The sequence below is a fragment of the Octopus bimaculoides genome, chromosome 5 (genome assembly GCF_046866305.1).
Source record: "Octopus bimaculoides isolate indiv1 chromosome 5, ASM4686630v1, whole genome shotgun sequence".
NCBI lineage: Eukaryota > Metazoa > Mollusca > Cephalopoda > Octopoda > Octopodidae > Octopus > Octopus bimaculoides.
Window position 1 is genome coordinate 104551500 of NC_142932.1, and position 15205 is coordinate 104566704.

General features: G+C 34.2%; 1 protein-coding gene across 2 annotated transcripts in view; it reads right to left on the reverse strand.

Annotated features, from left to right (window-relative positions):
- Positions 1-374: 374 nt before the first annotated feature.
- Positions 375-15205, reverse strand: part of LOC106874395 (2-oxoglutarate dehydrogenase complex component E1) — a 58005-nt gene continuing 43174 nt past the window's right edge. For both annotated transcript variants that reach the window (XM_014922120.3, XM_014922119.3), the window contains exons 9-20: positions 14964-15092; positions 12986-13165; positions 11294-11446; positions 10753-10972; positions 8802-8952; positions 8111-8238; positions 7035-7213; positions 5670-5741; positions 4617-4742; positions 3456-3692; positions 2737-2900; positions 375-1148 (exon numbers count right to left, since the gene is read on the reverse strand). In XM_014922120.3, coding sequence (XP_014777606.1) covers positions 1049-1148; positions 2737-2900; positions 3456-3692; positions 4617-4742; positions 5670-5741; positions 7035-7213; positions 8111-8238; positions 8802-8952; positions 10753-10972; positions 11294-11446; positions 12986-13165; positions 14964-15092 — 1839 coding nt within the window. In that variant the 3' untranslated portion in view covers positions 375-1048. The remainder of the gene's footprint in view (positions 1149-2736; positions 2901-3455; positions 3693-4616; positions 4743-5669; positions 5742-7034; positions 7214-8110; positions 8239-8801; positions 8953-10752; positions 10973-11293; positions 11447-12985; positions 13166-14963; positions 15093-15205) is intronic.

Sequence of the window (15205 nt, forward strand, 5' to 3'; positions counted from 1 at the left end):
TGATGGATTTGTAACTGAGTTTATTCATAATCGTCATAATGAATTAAAATCAGCAATTAACTGTAAGGCACAAGAATGATCTTTGCTAATAAATCCGACAGAGTCACAAACTATTAGAAACGTGTCAATACAAGATCAATTCTTGGAAATTAAATCATAAATTATAATAGAAATACAGCTATCAAATTCAAAGAAACAAAAATTCTGATAAAAGATTACAATGTTTAAGTGAAGGAACACAAGAATAATCAACAAAAACTGTAATCATAACATGAGGAATTTGCATAAACAGTAATGATACAGAAATCAATCTTGAAAAAGAAATATTCTAATGTTCACTTATTTACTTATAATTTATAAGTTAATAAAATTAATTTTTATTTTTACTAATTAATATCTGGTTAAACTTCAATAAAGGAGTTTATATATTTTATTCCTACATACACAATTTAACAAAACAATTAAAAAAACCCAGTTTCTATCCTTGAAGTTTATAAGAACTATTTGAAACTAAGGAGTTACTTTTACATATTTTTTGCACAATTCAAACTGAATGAAATAAATAAATAACAGAGGAGAAAAACATTGTAAAGCCAATTCATAGAATGACTATAAGGATACCAGAAATAAAGTTATCTATAGATTTGGATATCTGTGAACTAAAAATATAAATATTTGGGTATCTCTAAATAAGTATTATTAAAACATTAGGGACAAAACTAAATAAAGTACAGATTGTAATAGATAAGATTTATTTAAATATTTCTTTTGTATGAATGAAACTAATAAGAACTATTTCAGTTCTTTGTAAAGGAGCCAATGTTAGGTTTTTCATTAAGGTGGAGAGTCAGAAGAGTACCATTATAGTTATTGTTACTATCTAACTGGCATTTTATATTATTAAATTTTAATATTACTTTTGACAATAGTAAAGAGTGCAATTCCACTTCCACTCACTCTTTCTCACACACACATGCGCAAATGCACAGCATACACACACACACACACACACCAGCAGACAGGGTAACTATTTTGGCAAGAGAATTTATTATATTGACATGGCTTCCTTTAAGAACTGACCCAGTTCCATTGTATGCATATGTTTATTGCCAGTTGCAGCAGCTGCTGAAGGATAGCGTCCTACATATCTGTAAAAAAAAAAAAAATTTTTAAACCAAGAAGTATATTCCATGACAGTTAAAACAGTAAAAATTTAGTTTGAAAGAAATAAAATAGAACTGCCATGAAAACCATAAAGTACAACTGTTAGAAATAATTTACATTGCCTGAAAGAGGCAATGACCAAGACCTTTGGCATTTTGTTCTGCTTGAGAAGAAGACCCATCAAGCCAAGTAAAACTGCAGTTGTGGCAGATACTGGTGTCACGCAAATGGCACATAAAAGCACCTTTTGAGTGTTCGGCCTCACAGAGGCAATGACTGAGTCTATTTAGCATTATGCCATGCTTGAGAAGAAGACCCATCAAGCCAAGTAAAATTTGATGACAGAGATGAGGAGAAAGTGGCTGTGAAGACATGAGTAGATAAAGCATACAACTGATTTTGCCAAAGATGGTTTAAGAGTCGGTTCTACAATGATGCAAATACCTCACTTGTGATGAAGATAATGTTGACAAGTAACTTTGTACAGAGGAATAGTTACTCTACCAACATGTGCAGTTTGAAAAACCTATATCAGTTAATAAAAAGCTATGGCCATCTTTGCATTATTTCCAGTACAGCTCATAGTTTCAGCAATATTATTTAAATAACGTTATAGTTATTTACTGTTAACTATTCTAAGAAATACTGCAGACACAAGAATTATAAAGAACATTTAATAGTTATTTGTCAGTTATTATTAATAGTTATTTAAGACACTGAAATCTCTAAAAAAAATTTCTAACAAAAGCACATGGGCACTGACAAGCCATCTGGTCAAAGGGTTTGCTTAACAATCAAATAGTTCCGGGTTCAATCCTATAGCATGTGATGTTGGACCTGTGTCTCCTGCCACTACCTTGTGAGGAAAAGTGGAAAAACAGAAACTGACACCCGAGGAGAACCTCTCATTTGAAATGTACTTGCTATTGCCCAGTTTCAACACAACTAAGCTCCTTAGTGACTTTAGCAGAATGCAATCTCTTGCAAACATTTCAAGGTCTTCAGTTCTTTCTTATCTCTTCTCACCAATATCAGAGACCCTACAATTAAAATGTCATGGACATTGCCCTTCCTCCTCTAAGTAATAAAAAAAGGTAGGCCGTCTTTCAATTAAAGTGTATTCAATTCAATTGACTATCCTTTAACTGGTTTCAATAAATGAACTATGGCCATACTGGAACTCTGCCTTGAAGAGTGTTTATTTTTTCATTTTATTCACCCCAGTTACTTATTTTATCAGTCTCATGAGAAATGAAAGACAAATAACTCTATAGACATAAAGGGAGATATTCCTGCTCAACACAATACTCATTTTCACCCTGCAACATTAGGCTTTCACAGAGTTTCAATCTACCAAACCTCACTCAAGATGTTGTAGCAGGAAAAACTCTCCCAAAGAACTATGCAGTAAATTTGAAACTGGAAACCTGTAGTTGTGAAACAAACCTTAATTACTGACTGCCTTGCTTCACTCCCTATAAGACAAAGATCTAAATATTTTTTGACAGATTATAAATAAATGTCTAGTAAAATCAACAAAAGCAGTGTAAAGTAAGCAAAATCTATACTTACTGTACTTCTTTCCTGTTACTCATTTTTTTAAGAACAGTTCTGAATCGAGGTTCAGCATAGCCCCATGCTCCCATGTTCTTGTGTTCTTCTTGACACCAAGCAACTTCAGCTCGAGGATACTGTGTTATTTCTTCTTTTACCAAATCAAATGGGAAAGGAGAAATCTGAAAAACAAAAATACACCATAGTTGGGAACGTTTTTGAGAATCTGTTTTCAAACCATTCTTAAGCTTAGCCATCACCCGCAAATGAGTGTGGCCTAATAGTATATACAACACTATTACCATTTGTTTTAGGTGCCTATGTAGTAGATGGAAGCAGACACAGACATCCTCTTGGCGAGCCAATCCATGACCCAACAGAACATCAAGGATGTGACAGCTAAAAGGAGAAAAGGATGCACCAGCATTTGGCTGGTACTCATTTTCAACTGAGTCAACTGGATGGATTAACATGAAATGAAGTGCCTTGCTCAAGAACACAACAGGCTGCTTGGTTCACGAATTGAACCCACAACCATATGATCATGAGCCAAACACTGTAACCAGTAAGTCATGCACTTTCACTTTAAACCTATTATGTACCTAAATTAAATATTAACTTTGTGCATTGAGACGTTTTCGTCATATGTTTTAAAAGATTGTGTGAAAAAGTCAGAACTTGACAATAATTATTTTTATTAAATATCATAATCATAAAGGAATAAAGAATAAACAAACCTGTTCAACTCTAGCAATAGCAATCTTATCCACCAGTTTCAACTTCTCCCGCTCTTTTACCAGTTCATAGTAGACTTTGCCAGTACAAAAAATTAATTTCTTTACATTAGAGGCATTGTCCAAGGCAGGACCTGCTTCTTTAATGACACGCTGGAATGCTGTATTGTCAGTCATCAAGTCAAAGCTGGATCGGGCTTCTGGCAGACGTAATAAACTCTTTGGAGTCATGATGATAAGCTACGCGGAAAGAAAAATAAAGAAAGGAAACAACTGAGTTCTTCAGAAATTACAATGCTACAATTCTTAAGAAACTAGAAATTAACATAAACGTCCTATAAACCAAATATACTACAGACTCGTACATCCCTTCTTCAGAATTCCATGACACCTTTTACTGAGAATTAGTTGTCTTCTGAAAATAATAAGAAAAAGGGAGTAGTGCTCACAATATTTGCAGGCCCTCTCAGATTGGTGGGATCAATATGCTATTGAAATTGATGTACAATCATTATTTTACATCCAATTGTACTCTTCCCCACCCTGCATGATTTCAAATAAGGTATATCCTTTTCTTACATCTTTATACAGTCTTTTTGTTAGCAGAAAATGAAATTTGACTTTGGTGAGATTTGAACTCAGAATGTAGAGACCATGAATAAATACTGCACAACAGTTATCCCAACACTTTAACAATTCTTAGTCCATATTCCTGACAAGACATTTTATTATGCTATCAGAAACATAACATAGTTAGACAATGAAAATCATTGTAAATTCACATTTTCTCACAAGAGTAACTCCTTTAGTTCATGCAGAATATGATTTTGGATTGTTTGTTACCTAACTGTACTTTCTAGTTGGAATCAATTGCTAGCCAGTCAGAATAACTTAGCCTTGTGAAGTGAATATATTAATGTTTTGCAAAATGAAAGAACATATATCTAATTCTGAGAATAAGTCAAGGTACACGACATTATTGTTGCTGCTGTGGCAGCAATTATCTACATACATACTAATTTTATTACAAGAAAATTCTACTCAAATTCTAAATAATTCTCATATGGAGACTACATATAGAAACTGAAGTTGTTGCAATAATATTGCACCAAAGTATGAAAACAGAGTTTTGAGAAGAAAAAGAAAAAATAATTAAAATCTTACAGGTTTGCGAAAAGGAAGAGCAACTTGTCTCCTTAGCACATGGAATAAGTTGGCAGGTGTAGAGCAGTAACAAACAAACCAGTTGATCTCGTGCAGCTGTTGCATTTCAAAACTTGAACTTTCAGGCTACAAATATTGCAAAAAATTATCTTCATTGCAACTGATGACTAATATGTTCTAATACAAACAAAATACTGTTTGAAGTCACTACATCCATAAAATTTTTAATGTTAAAACGTTTTCGTGAAGCAGAAGGGTCTTAATTCTGGTTTCTCTAACATTGAATCAATCTCCTAATATACAGATATTAAGCTATTACAAGTAAATTTCACAGAGAAAGTTGCTATCTATTTTTCAGTGAAAGGGAGGTCTCAAAAAACAAAGCATAGAGTGGAAATTATTTCATAGCCTACCAGTACTTTACAGATTTAGTCATATTTAGTGAACATTATTATTATTTTCTTCATTTTTTTTATCCCTATAAATTTAGTATATAAAGAATTAAAGAATATAAGAATATTTATTTTTCAGTCTTAAATTTTACATCACTCAAAGATTAAAACTCAGAAGAGTTCTAATCTTTGAATTTTTTTTTATACCCTTTTACAATATTATGAAATAGACTTGAGTTGTATTTTACACTAAAAATTAACTGGTCATACATTTTTGCAGAGAATTCTGCAAATGCTTTACGGTAGGGTGCCAACCGATCGCGACTGATGTCAATACCCCACTGACTGGCTCCTGTGCCAGTGGCACTTAAAAGACACCATCTGAATGTGTTTGTTGCCAGGCCCGCCTTACTGGCTCCCGTGGCACGTAAAAGCACCCACTACACTCTCAGAGTGGTTGGTGTTAGGAAGGGCATCCAGCTGTAGAAACTCTGCCAGATCAAATTGGAGCCTGGTGCAGCCACTGGCTCTCCAAACCTCAGTCAAACCGTCCAACGCATGGAAAACGGATGATGATGATGATGAATAAAATGCAATCCAAGGGAAACAATTCGAAACTGCAAATTAGGAGTTAGCATTTTCAATGAAGTACTTAACTTACAGGATAAAATTCAGGATCATCATTGGACATTTGGAGAAATCTTTCTAAACGAGCACTTGAATGTTCAGGGCCCTGAAGAAGAAAAACATTAGTGCGAAAATGCATTTCTGAAGATAGGTACATTGATAAAAAAAAAAAAATTAAATTAAACAATATCACTTTAACAAACAATTATCACAACTGCTCATATGAAACAAAATTAGTTCTTTAGGATCAATACTGTTGATCTAAGACAAAACATTCATTAAATACAAATTCTTTTCAATTTTCAAATTTTGTTATAATTCCTTTTTCTTCAGTCTTCTAAGCATTTGTTGAGACTTTTACAATATCTGATAATTTATAAGGCAACCACAGTATTTCAAAGGCCAAGCTTCCTTTTTATGGCAAGCCAACACATCCTGACTGCCTACAAGGCACAAGTGTGACTTATAGAATACAACATATGTAACTGGAATATTTAATCAGACAAGTGGTATATTACAGAATTAAAATATACACAAAATTAAATGAAAATGAATTAAAGCCAATGCTCAAAAACATGTTAACAGAAAAGGATATTTTTCGAAATTAATAAGAAATTCTACTTCATGTAAAATGACAATTTGTCAAAATTATGAATAAAAAAAAAGACTATATTGTTTCATCAAGTTAATTAGCTAACTTCTTTTAAAACTTAAAGGAATGTCTTCTTTGATATGATTTAATCAGAACAACATAAAGCATCTCAGTGTGCATGCATGACAAAGTGTAAATGATTTATGAGGAAAACTGGGAATAAGAGGCATCAAATGTAGCACGAAAGAGAGAAGACTGCACTGGTTTGGTCATGTGATGCATATGGATGAGGACAGCTGCATAAAGAAGTGCTGAGCTCGTGGAGGGAACCTGTGGAAGGGGTAGACCCAAGAAGACATAGGATGAAGTGGTGAGAAAGGATCTTCAGACACAGGGCCTCACCAAGGAAGTGACAAGGGGCTGGAAGATGTGATGATTTACTATACTAGAGAAGATGCTCTAATCTAAGTAAAATCGTTTGGCTAGTCCTTTACAGGTGTCAGTGCCGCATAAAACGCACTCATGCCAGTGCTGCATAAAGGCACATGTGCCAGTGGCATGTAAAAAGCACCCAGTACACTCTGTAAAGTGGTCGGCATTAAGAAGGGCATCCTGCCAGAGAAACCATGCCACAACAGACAATTAGAGTCTGAACAGCTCCTCAACTGGCCAGCTCCCATGTCAAATTGTCCAGCCCATGCAACATGAAAAAGGGACATTAAATGATGATGATGAATATAATAAACATTTAAAAAAATACCCAAATACTTTTAAGAAGTGAGTAAGAGATAAAAACTAGATACGTACCATTCCTTCATAACCGTGAGGTAAAAGCATTACTAAACCACTTTGTCGTACCCATTTGGCTTGACCACTTGAAATGAACTGATCAATAATACACTGTGCAGTATTGTGAAAGTCTCCAAATTGAGCTTCCCATATGACCAAAGAATTTGGGTTTGTCATTGAGTATCCAAGTTCAAAACCTATTTAGAGTTGAAGAACATAGAAATTACAAATTTAAACAAGATTTATATTATATTAGAATAAAATATAAAAGGAAAAATATAAAAACATGCAAAAACTTACTCCATTTCAAATATATATTATAAACTGTTCTTTTGTAAAAATTAAGGAACATAAAGCAAACAGTAAATAAAACTGTCCATTTCTTTACTCGCAGTGGGTTTATTGATAAATAAAAGTAGCTTAGAACATTTAAATTTCTTTTATTGGTCTTTATCTTTCTATTCTGCATTTTAAATGATTTTTCTATAGTATATAGGTTGAGGAATAAGGGATCACAGCAGCAAAAAAAAAACTACCTTAGAAGTAAAATTATTTTTAATTCAACCCAAATCAAAGAGAGAGAGAGAGAGAGAGAGCAAAATGCACATATATTCTTTTATTGGGTTCAGTTATTGGCCTGTTGTCATATTCTAGCACTGCCTCTGAGAAGTTTTGTGAGGTATTTATTTTATAGAATCTATAAAGGAAGGTGAAGTAAACATAAACATTAAGGGAAATAGATTAGGTATCAACATAATGATTTTGCTTGACTGCAGATATATTTCCAATGTTTTTGCCTACAACCTTTCGCTGAAGTTTTAGATGAGCTGAAACTATAGCAGAAAATGCTGAAAATGCTAGTCAGATCCAACCTGCAACTACACAGTAGCAAAATCGACATGCATAAACATGCTTGTAATTAAAAAAAAAAAAAAAAAAAAACATTAATCATAATGAAAATTCATTCAATAGTAAAATACTTTCATTAGAGAGCAATTTCTTCTTCTGCCAAACAGCCAAAAGTATACACTTTTCCCAATGGTTAATAGCAATAGGATATTTTACAGATAAAAAAATACACATGACCAACTCACCAAGAACTCCAAATTCAGAGAGAGAACTGTTGCACACAGTGTACTGGGCTTGGTCATGGTACAAGTGATTTAGACTAATGAATGTTTTCTTGTCTATATTTTGATGATGTAAAACATGGTGGCGATGACTGAAATGAAATTAAAACATACATAATGTTAAGTCTCTAAAAATATTATATACAATACTTTGTGTAGTATTAAAACTCATATAAATTGTAAATCAGCACTATTAGTAAAGCATTGTGCTATATATAATAGAATAAAATACTATATACATGGAAAATAAAATTAAGTAAAACCAGACAGGAACTTTATTAAGCCATTTTGCTAAAACAAAAATTTAATCCTAATCAAGTGCAGTCAAACTGCAATATGTTAAATCGAATTCAAGTTAATTTTTAAAAGCACAACTTACAAAGAAAACAATTTTACAAATTCAAATAAGTAAATTTATTTAATAATTTTGATTGAGTTCCTATGTAAGAATTCTGTTTTCATAATATACAAACTACTTAAAGCAAGGTTAACACCTAATTTCAGAGAAAAAGCATTAACTTGGTTTAAACTTGTGATCTTAGTTCAACAGCCCACCCCACCACCAAAGAACTTTAATAATAAAAGTAAAAAGAAAACATGAAAAATATATATATATATATATTAAAAGTTACACCACAAGAAAAGATGAACTCACCTAAAAGTTCCACGTTCTACATCTTGTCCACTTAAACGTACGTGAACACCTTCTTTTAAAAGTGAACCAAATGCCAAGGCCTCACCGAGAGCCCAATCTGCAACACGGCTTTTGACCATATCTTCATGTGACTTCAAAATACGTTTCACACCTGATACAAAATATAAAGCATTTTCTTTAACCTTTTAAATTTTAGATGAAACAAAAAAAAAAAAAAAAAAAAAAAAATCTCTTGCAAGCTTGCATTAGTTTAGAATTACGGAGTGAATTAAAAGTTCTCAAATCTTTTTTTTTAATCTATTTATATTAATCCAAATGGTGTCAATTTTGGGAATGTATAAAGGAGGAAGGAGGGTGAATTTAGTAACATTATAGAACAATTGTAGCAGACTGAAACCAAGTTAATCAATATCATTAGTAAGCTGCCTTTCCGTAATGCTAAGATATAATATTAAAGATTTAAAAAATATAGTTCATTAGTATGTCAATAATGATTTCAGAGCAGGTGATGTTGGTATTATTATTTAGTCCCAAATTGACTGATCTCAATGGTTTATTTTATTTTCCGGGATAGCATATCTAGGACTACATTATCTTGTGCCCTTCCATCTTAAAGATGTTTGAGTGAGATCTGTTTCTTTTTTCTAGCAAGACTAATGATCATGTAGAGGTTTTTCAAATGCTTGTCAATTATTGTGACTACACTGTTGATAGCAATACTATCTGTTTCACCTGTTTGCAGTCAGATTAACAGAGAGTGTAATTGCCAAGTATACAATGTCATAATGATGACTAGCTGGACACCAATGAAATTCCACAGTTGTTGACAACTAAAACATAGAAATTACTGTTTTCTTGAACTCTTTCTCTCCTGTGTTGCAAATACTCAATGTGGTCTTCATCATCATCTTTTAACATCCATTTTCTACGCTGACATAGGTTAGATAGTTTGACAGGACTAGGTGAGCTGCAGGGCTGCATTGAACTCCAATGTCAGCTTCAGCATGGTTTCAACAACTGGATGACTTTCCTGCCAACCACATTACTTGGTTCTTTTCCAGACCACTGCTACTAGCAAGGTTGCTAAGTAACATGCAAGACACGAAAAGAAGTGACTGAGTAGGGGGAAAGGTATTTGAGTGAGGAGTGGCTAAAGTATAATAGAGTTCTCTTTCATGTTATGTCCATTGCAAAGATTTATCCCTCAGTTTTTATCTCACACATCCTCTATTCCTTTCTGTTATCTCTCTTATTAGCTAATGTCCTCTACTGTTGTCCATATTTTATAAAAATAAAAAATTAAAATATGGAAAATTCAATCTTCTTAGCCTAACAGATGACAATTACTACAATTAACCCTTTAGCATTCACATTGTCAAATGTAACTCTTATATATTCATATTATTTTAATCATACATTATCTCATTGCTTTGAGATTTTAATGATGTGATTGTTTATATTTAGAATATCATTGTAGGGTAAATGTGAGAGGCCAGATCTGGGCAGTTTGAACATGAAACATGCAGAATGTCTGGGCCAGATATGGCCGGCTTAAATACTAAAGGGTTAAGGTTGTGTTAAATAACTGAGGACTTTGAAAAAAATAGAGATCAATACAGGAAAAAAAATTACATTCTTCAGGATGAGTAATGTCAGTGTGCATACACGACAGAGTGTAAGCGCATTGAGAGAAAAGTTGGACATAAGAAGCATCAGATGTGGTGTGCAAGAGAGACGACTGCATTGGTATGGTCATGTGTTGTGTATGGATGAGGACAGCTGCATGAAAAAGTGTCACACCCTAACAGTGAAGGGAACCTGTTGGAGAGGTAGACCCAGGAAGACCTGGGATGAGGTACCACTGACCTTTAATCAGAAGGCTAGATCCTTACAAACTGCCAACTGAAACTTAAGGCAGTTAAAATAGAAATGCATTGAAAATAAAGCTTACCTCTATGTAACTCAAAATCTTCAGGTGGAAGGCTAAAACTCATTCCAATATGTTGCAATGTCTCTTCATCAATGCCAGTCAGAGGTGATTTCATTGGATCTTTACCTTCAAAGAATCCACTCCAAGGAGAATCCAACCAATCCCGGTTGCGTACAGCTGTTTCTTTCTTGGAGGCTAAGTGGGCTTCTTCACAGATCTTATCATATTTAGCTACTTCATCCTGTAATTAAGCAAATAAAGAAGATAGTAGATCAGCTTTATATAAAACTGAAGTTTACAATTTACACATAATATCTGCTCAATGTTGGACCTGTGTGTGTGTAATCCTTAGCTTTCATAGACATTAAAGTAATAATGATGAAATTGATAGATAATGAGGCTAAACACAATTGAGAGATGAAAGGTAACATATTTATTATTATGTAGTAAATATCTATCATCATTATTGTTTTATGTTTATTTTCTATGCTATCATGGATAGAAGCTGTTACAAGTGTAGAAAAAACAAAAACTTATTTATGAAGGTAACATTAATACACACCTCATATTCCTGTTGAGACACAATGCCAGAATGAATTAATTTCTCAGCATATGAGGCTAATACAGTTGGCTGTTTGGCAATTTTTTTGTACATAAGAGGTTGAGTGAACATGGGTTCATCAATTTCATTGTGTCCACTTCGCCTGTAGCACACCTGTAAAAGATCCATATATTATCCAAGATTACATCAGAGATAGCTGTCTTGTACATTAAAATACACAGAAAAGACAGAAACATATACACAAGGAAACAACTTACTCCAACAATTAAATGTAAAACTGGCAATATTAGTGTTTAAAATATAAATTGCATATCAATGGTATACTACTAATAAGCAAGTACGGTTAAAAATTTAAAATTAAAAGTAAATTAGTGGCTGATAGTATTAAGCTAAATCTAGAGATTACCATACACTCTATCATTATGCAAACCTAGACAATGTATAAATGAAAATTTGTCCAACTAAATTCACAGCACACCTTATCCTACACTATCTTCACTTTAAAAATATTGATACAAGCTTAAATTTGCATATCTGCAATTTATCATTGAAGATCAATTCCACAAAGTTATGATGGCTGACAAATGTACATCAATAAACACGAAGGATGGTAAAGAATTCAAGAGTAAGCACTTCAACCACCTTCCTATTGTTAGTATTAAAAGATACATTGCATTGTTCCAATTTCTATAAAATGTGCAATTAAAAATGTTACTGTATTTAAAAAAAAAAAAAAAAACAACTATTCCAGTGAATTTTTTTTAAATTACCAAAATAAAGTTTGAAAAAATACTTTTCCAGCTATCTAAATATTACGGAGCCTGATATTGTTAATAAATACAAAACTACGCAAAAAAAAAAAAAAAAGTACGAGTACATGTGAAGGGGTGAAGGGTCGGGTGAATATATACATGTACATATGCAAATTGCAAAAACTTTCACAAGTTTCCAGTTAAAAGAAACATCTTGTAGAGGAGCAGATTTGTTGACAATGACAGTGACTAGTTGCAGAGTGTTTGACGACATTTCAAATCCCATCACCAAGCTGTACAGTCTGATAGGCACAACACTAAACACTTGCTGGTTCAGTTCATTTAGCTGCAAATAGGTAATGTTGTAGATAAAGCTTACAAACGTAAGAGTAGGAGTCGTGTATAGTTAGTTAATATTTGTTAGCTTGCCATCCTTATGAGCCAGGAATAATAGCAGGAAACAACTCCAAAATATCAACCCTAAGAGATTCTGAAATTGGCAGGATATCCAGGAGTTCACTCTCTCTGCGACACCTTCAACAGTATAAAGCAGTTAAGAAAAAGACATTGGAAATGCATAATCTAATGAAGAACAATCAAAATTAAAGATATTTGAATATTTTGGTAGAGATTTTCAAAATCAAATTATTGGAAAAGAATGTTAAAATATTCCTCACATTTTCCAAATTAATGCTTATTCTGCTAAACTAAAATATAACTAAGCCAATATATTTTCATATTTTTAATAATACTTTTGCAAATATTTAGAAATATGTGACTGAAACATCGAAATTACTGACAAGGTGTTTTAGTTGATAAGCTTCTTTGCAGACTAAAAAAAAAAAAATCTTTTTTTTTTTACATGTGTTTCAATGATTAAATTAAAAAACAACAGAAGTTAAAAATACTCCAAACAAGCAGTAAAAGACATGGAATTTACCAGATCAATCACAACGTCTTTGTTGAATCGATGTCGCCATTCAGAGGCTACTTTGCAAACATATATCACAGCTTCGGGATGGTCAGCATTCACATGAAATATTGGAGCATTGATTACTCGAGCAACATCAGTAGGGTAAGGTGATGACCGCGATACACGAGGATCAGTTGTAAAACCAATCTAAAGGAAACAGATAAAAAAACAACATACACAAGTCAAAAGCATTCTATTCTGCAACCATATGAATAATTCAGAGGTTTATTTTAAATTGATCTTAACTTCTCTTAAGAAAATAATGAAGAAGAGAGGAAATCTTCTTAGCACATTTGTAACTGAGGTTACACTGTATTTCAAAAATTCTTCTGATTCTGTAAATTTGCTTAATCTATTTTACATCTTCATTTTTTAATTCATTCCCCACCCCCGCTCTCTACTTGCAACCTCTTGGCAATACTCTGCCAGCACCTGCCACCATTCATCTCTCGCTTCCTTACTCTACCATCCCATCTATGCCCTGGCGCTTACTACCATCCTTCTCCTGCTCTTGCTGTCTCCTACTTTCTCTCTCTTTCCCTTGCTCTTCCCTCTGGTTACTTGGTGACCCTGCCAGTGCAGGTGCCACTTAAAAAGCATCAAGTCCACACTTTAAAGTGGCACATAAAAAGCATTCAGCCCACTCTACAGGATGGTTGGTGTTAGGGAGGGCATCCAGCCATAAAAACCCTGCCCAAACAGACACAGAAGCATGGTGCACAGGCTCCTGTCTGGCCAGCTCCTGTCAAACCGTCCAACCCATGTCGGCATTGAAGGAGGACATTATAAAGAAAAAAAAAATGCTTCTGAATGTAAATTGCTCTAATTGTTATGGGGTATCAATGATAGTACACTGAAATTATAACTTTTTCTGCCTTTGCTTGAAAGAAATGAAACCAAAACTTTGTGTGAACGAGAATGAGTGTTAGGTGATTGGCATTAGTGAAACAGCTACAAAGAGATAAGAGCTATTCTCTCTCTCACACACACAATGTTGCAGGTTTATGAAGAGTAGTTTCACTAATGGTGTCATTTGCTTGTCTGGGCTATTTCACAAATATTGCACACCCATCAGAGTGTAAGTATCTTGAGAGAAAAGCTGAACATTAGAAGCATCAGTTGTGGTGTGCAAGAGAGACGATTGCGCTGGTATGGACATGTGGCGAGAATGGATGAGGATAGCTGCGTGAAAAAGTGCCACACCCTAACAGTTGAGGGAACCCGTGGAAGAGGTAGGCCCAGGAAGACCTGGGCTGAGGTGGTGAGGCAAGACCTTCGAACATTGGGCCTCACCAAGGCGATGACTACTGAGACCTTTGGAAATGTGCTGTGCGTGAGAAGACCCGGCAAGCCAAGTGAGATTGTTGCCAATGCCCCTGGACTGGCTCTTGTGCAGGTGGCACATAAGATGCACCATTTTGAGCGTGGTCGTTGCCAGTACCGCCTGACTGGCCTTCGTAGGATTTTCGAGCGAGATCGTTGCCAGTGCCCCTGGACTGGCTCTTGTGCGGGTGGCACATAAAAGACACCATTTCGAGCGTGGCCATTGCCAGTACCGCCTGACTGGCCTTCGTGTGGGTGACACGTAAAAGCACCCACTACACTCTCTGAGTGGTTGGCGTTAGGAAGGGCATCCAGCTGTAGAAACTCTGCCAAATTAGATTGGAGCCTGGTGTTGCCATCCGGTTTCACCAGTCCTCAGTCAAATCGTCCAACCCATGCTAGCATGGAAAGCGGACGTTAAACGATGATGATGATGATGATGATGAGTTCCCTAACAATTATACCGCATTTAGGTTTGTATCTTTGAAGTAAAAAGATTTCAGTGACAATAAATTATTTGCCAAAAGGTTTCAAGAAAAATTAGTGTTTGCAAAATGGAAACAACACTATAAACATTATTTTTTTTCTTCGGAATTTCAATAACAGAATGGTGATAATTTACCTGATTGTTAACAACTATGTGAATAGTACCATGGGTTGTATACAAGGGCAGATCACTGAGATGAAACGTTTCATAGACAACCCCTTGACCAGCAAAGGCAGCATCTCCATGAAGTAGTACACTCATGACCTAATAGAATAAAAAACATAGAAAAAAAATTTCTTATAAAAAATAAACCACAGTAATAAACCATTTTGAAATCCACTATCACCTACCCACCAACCCATCAAATCAGTGCCAGC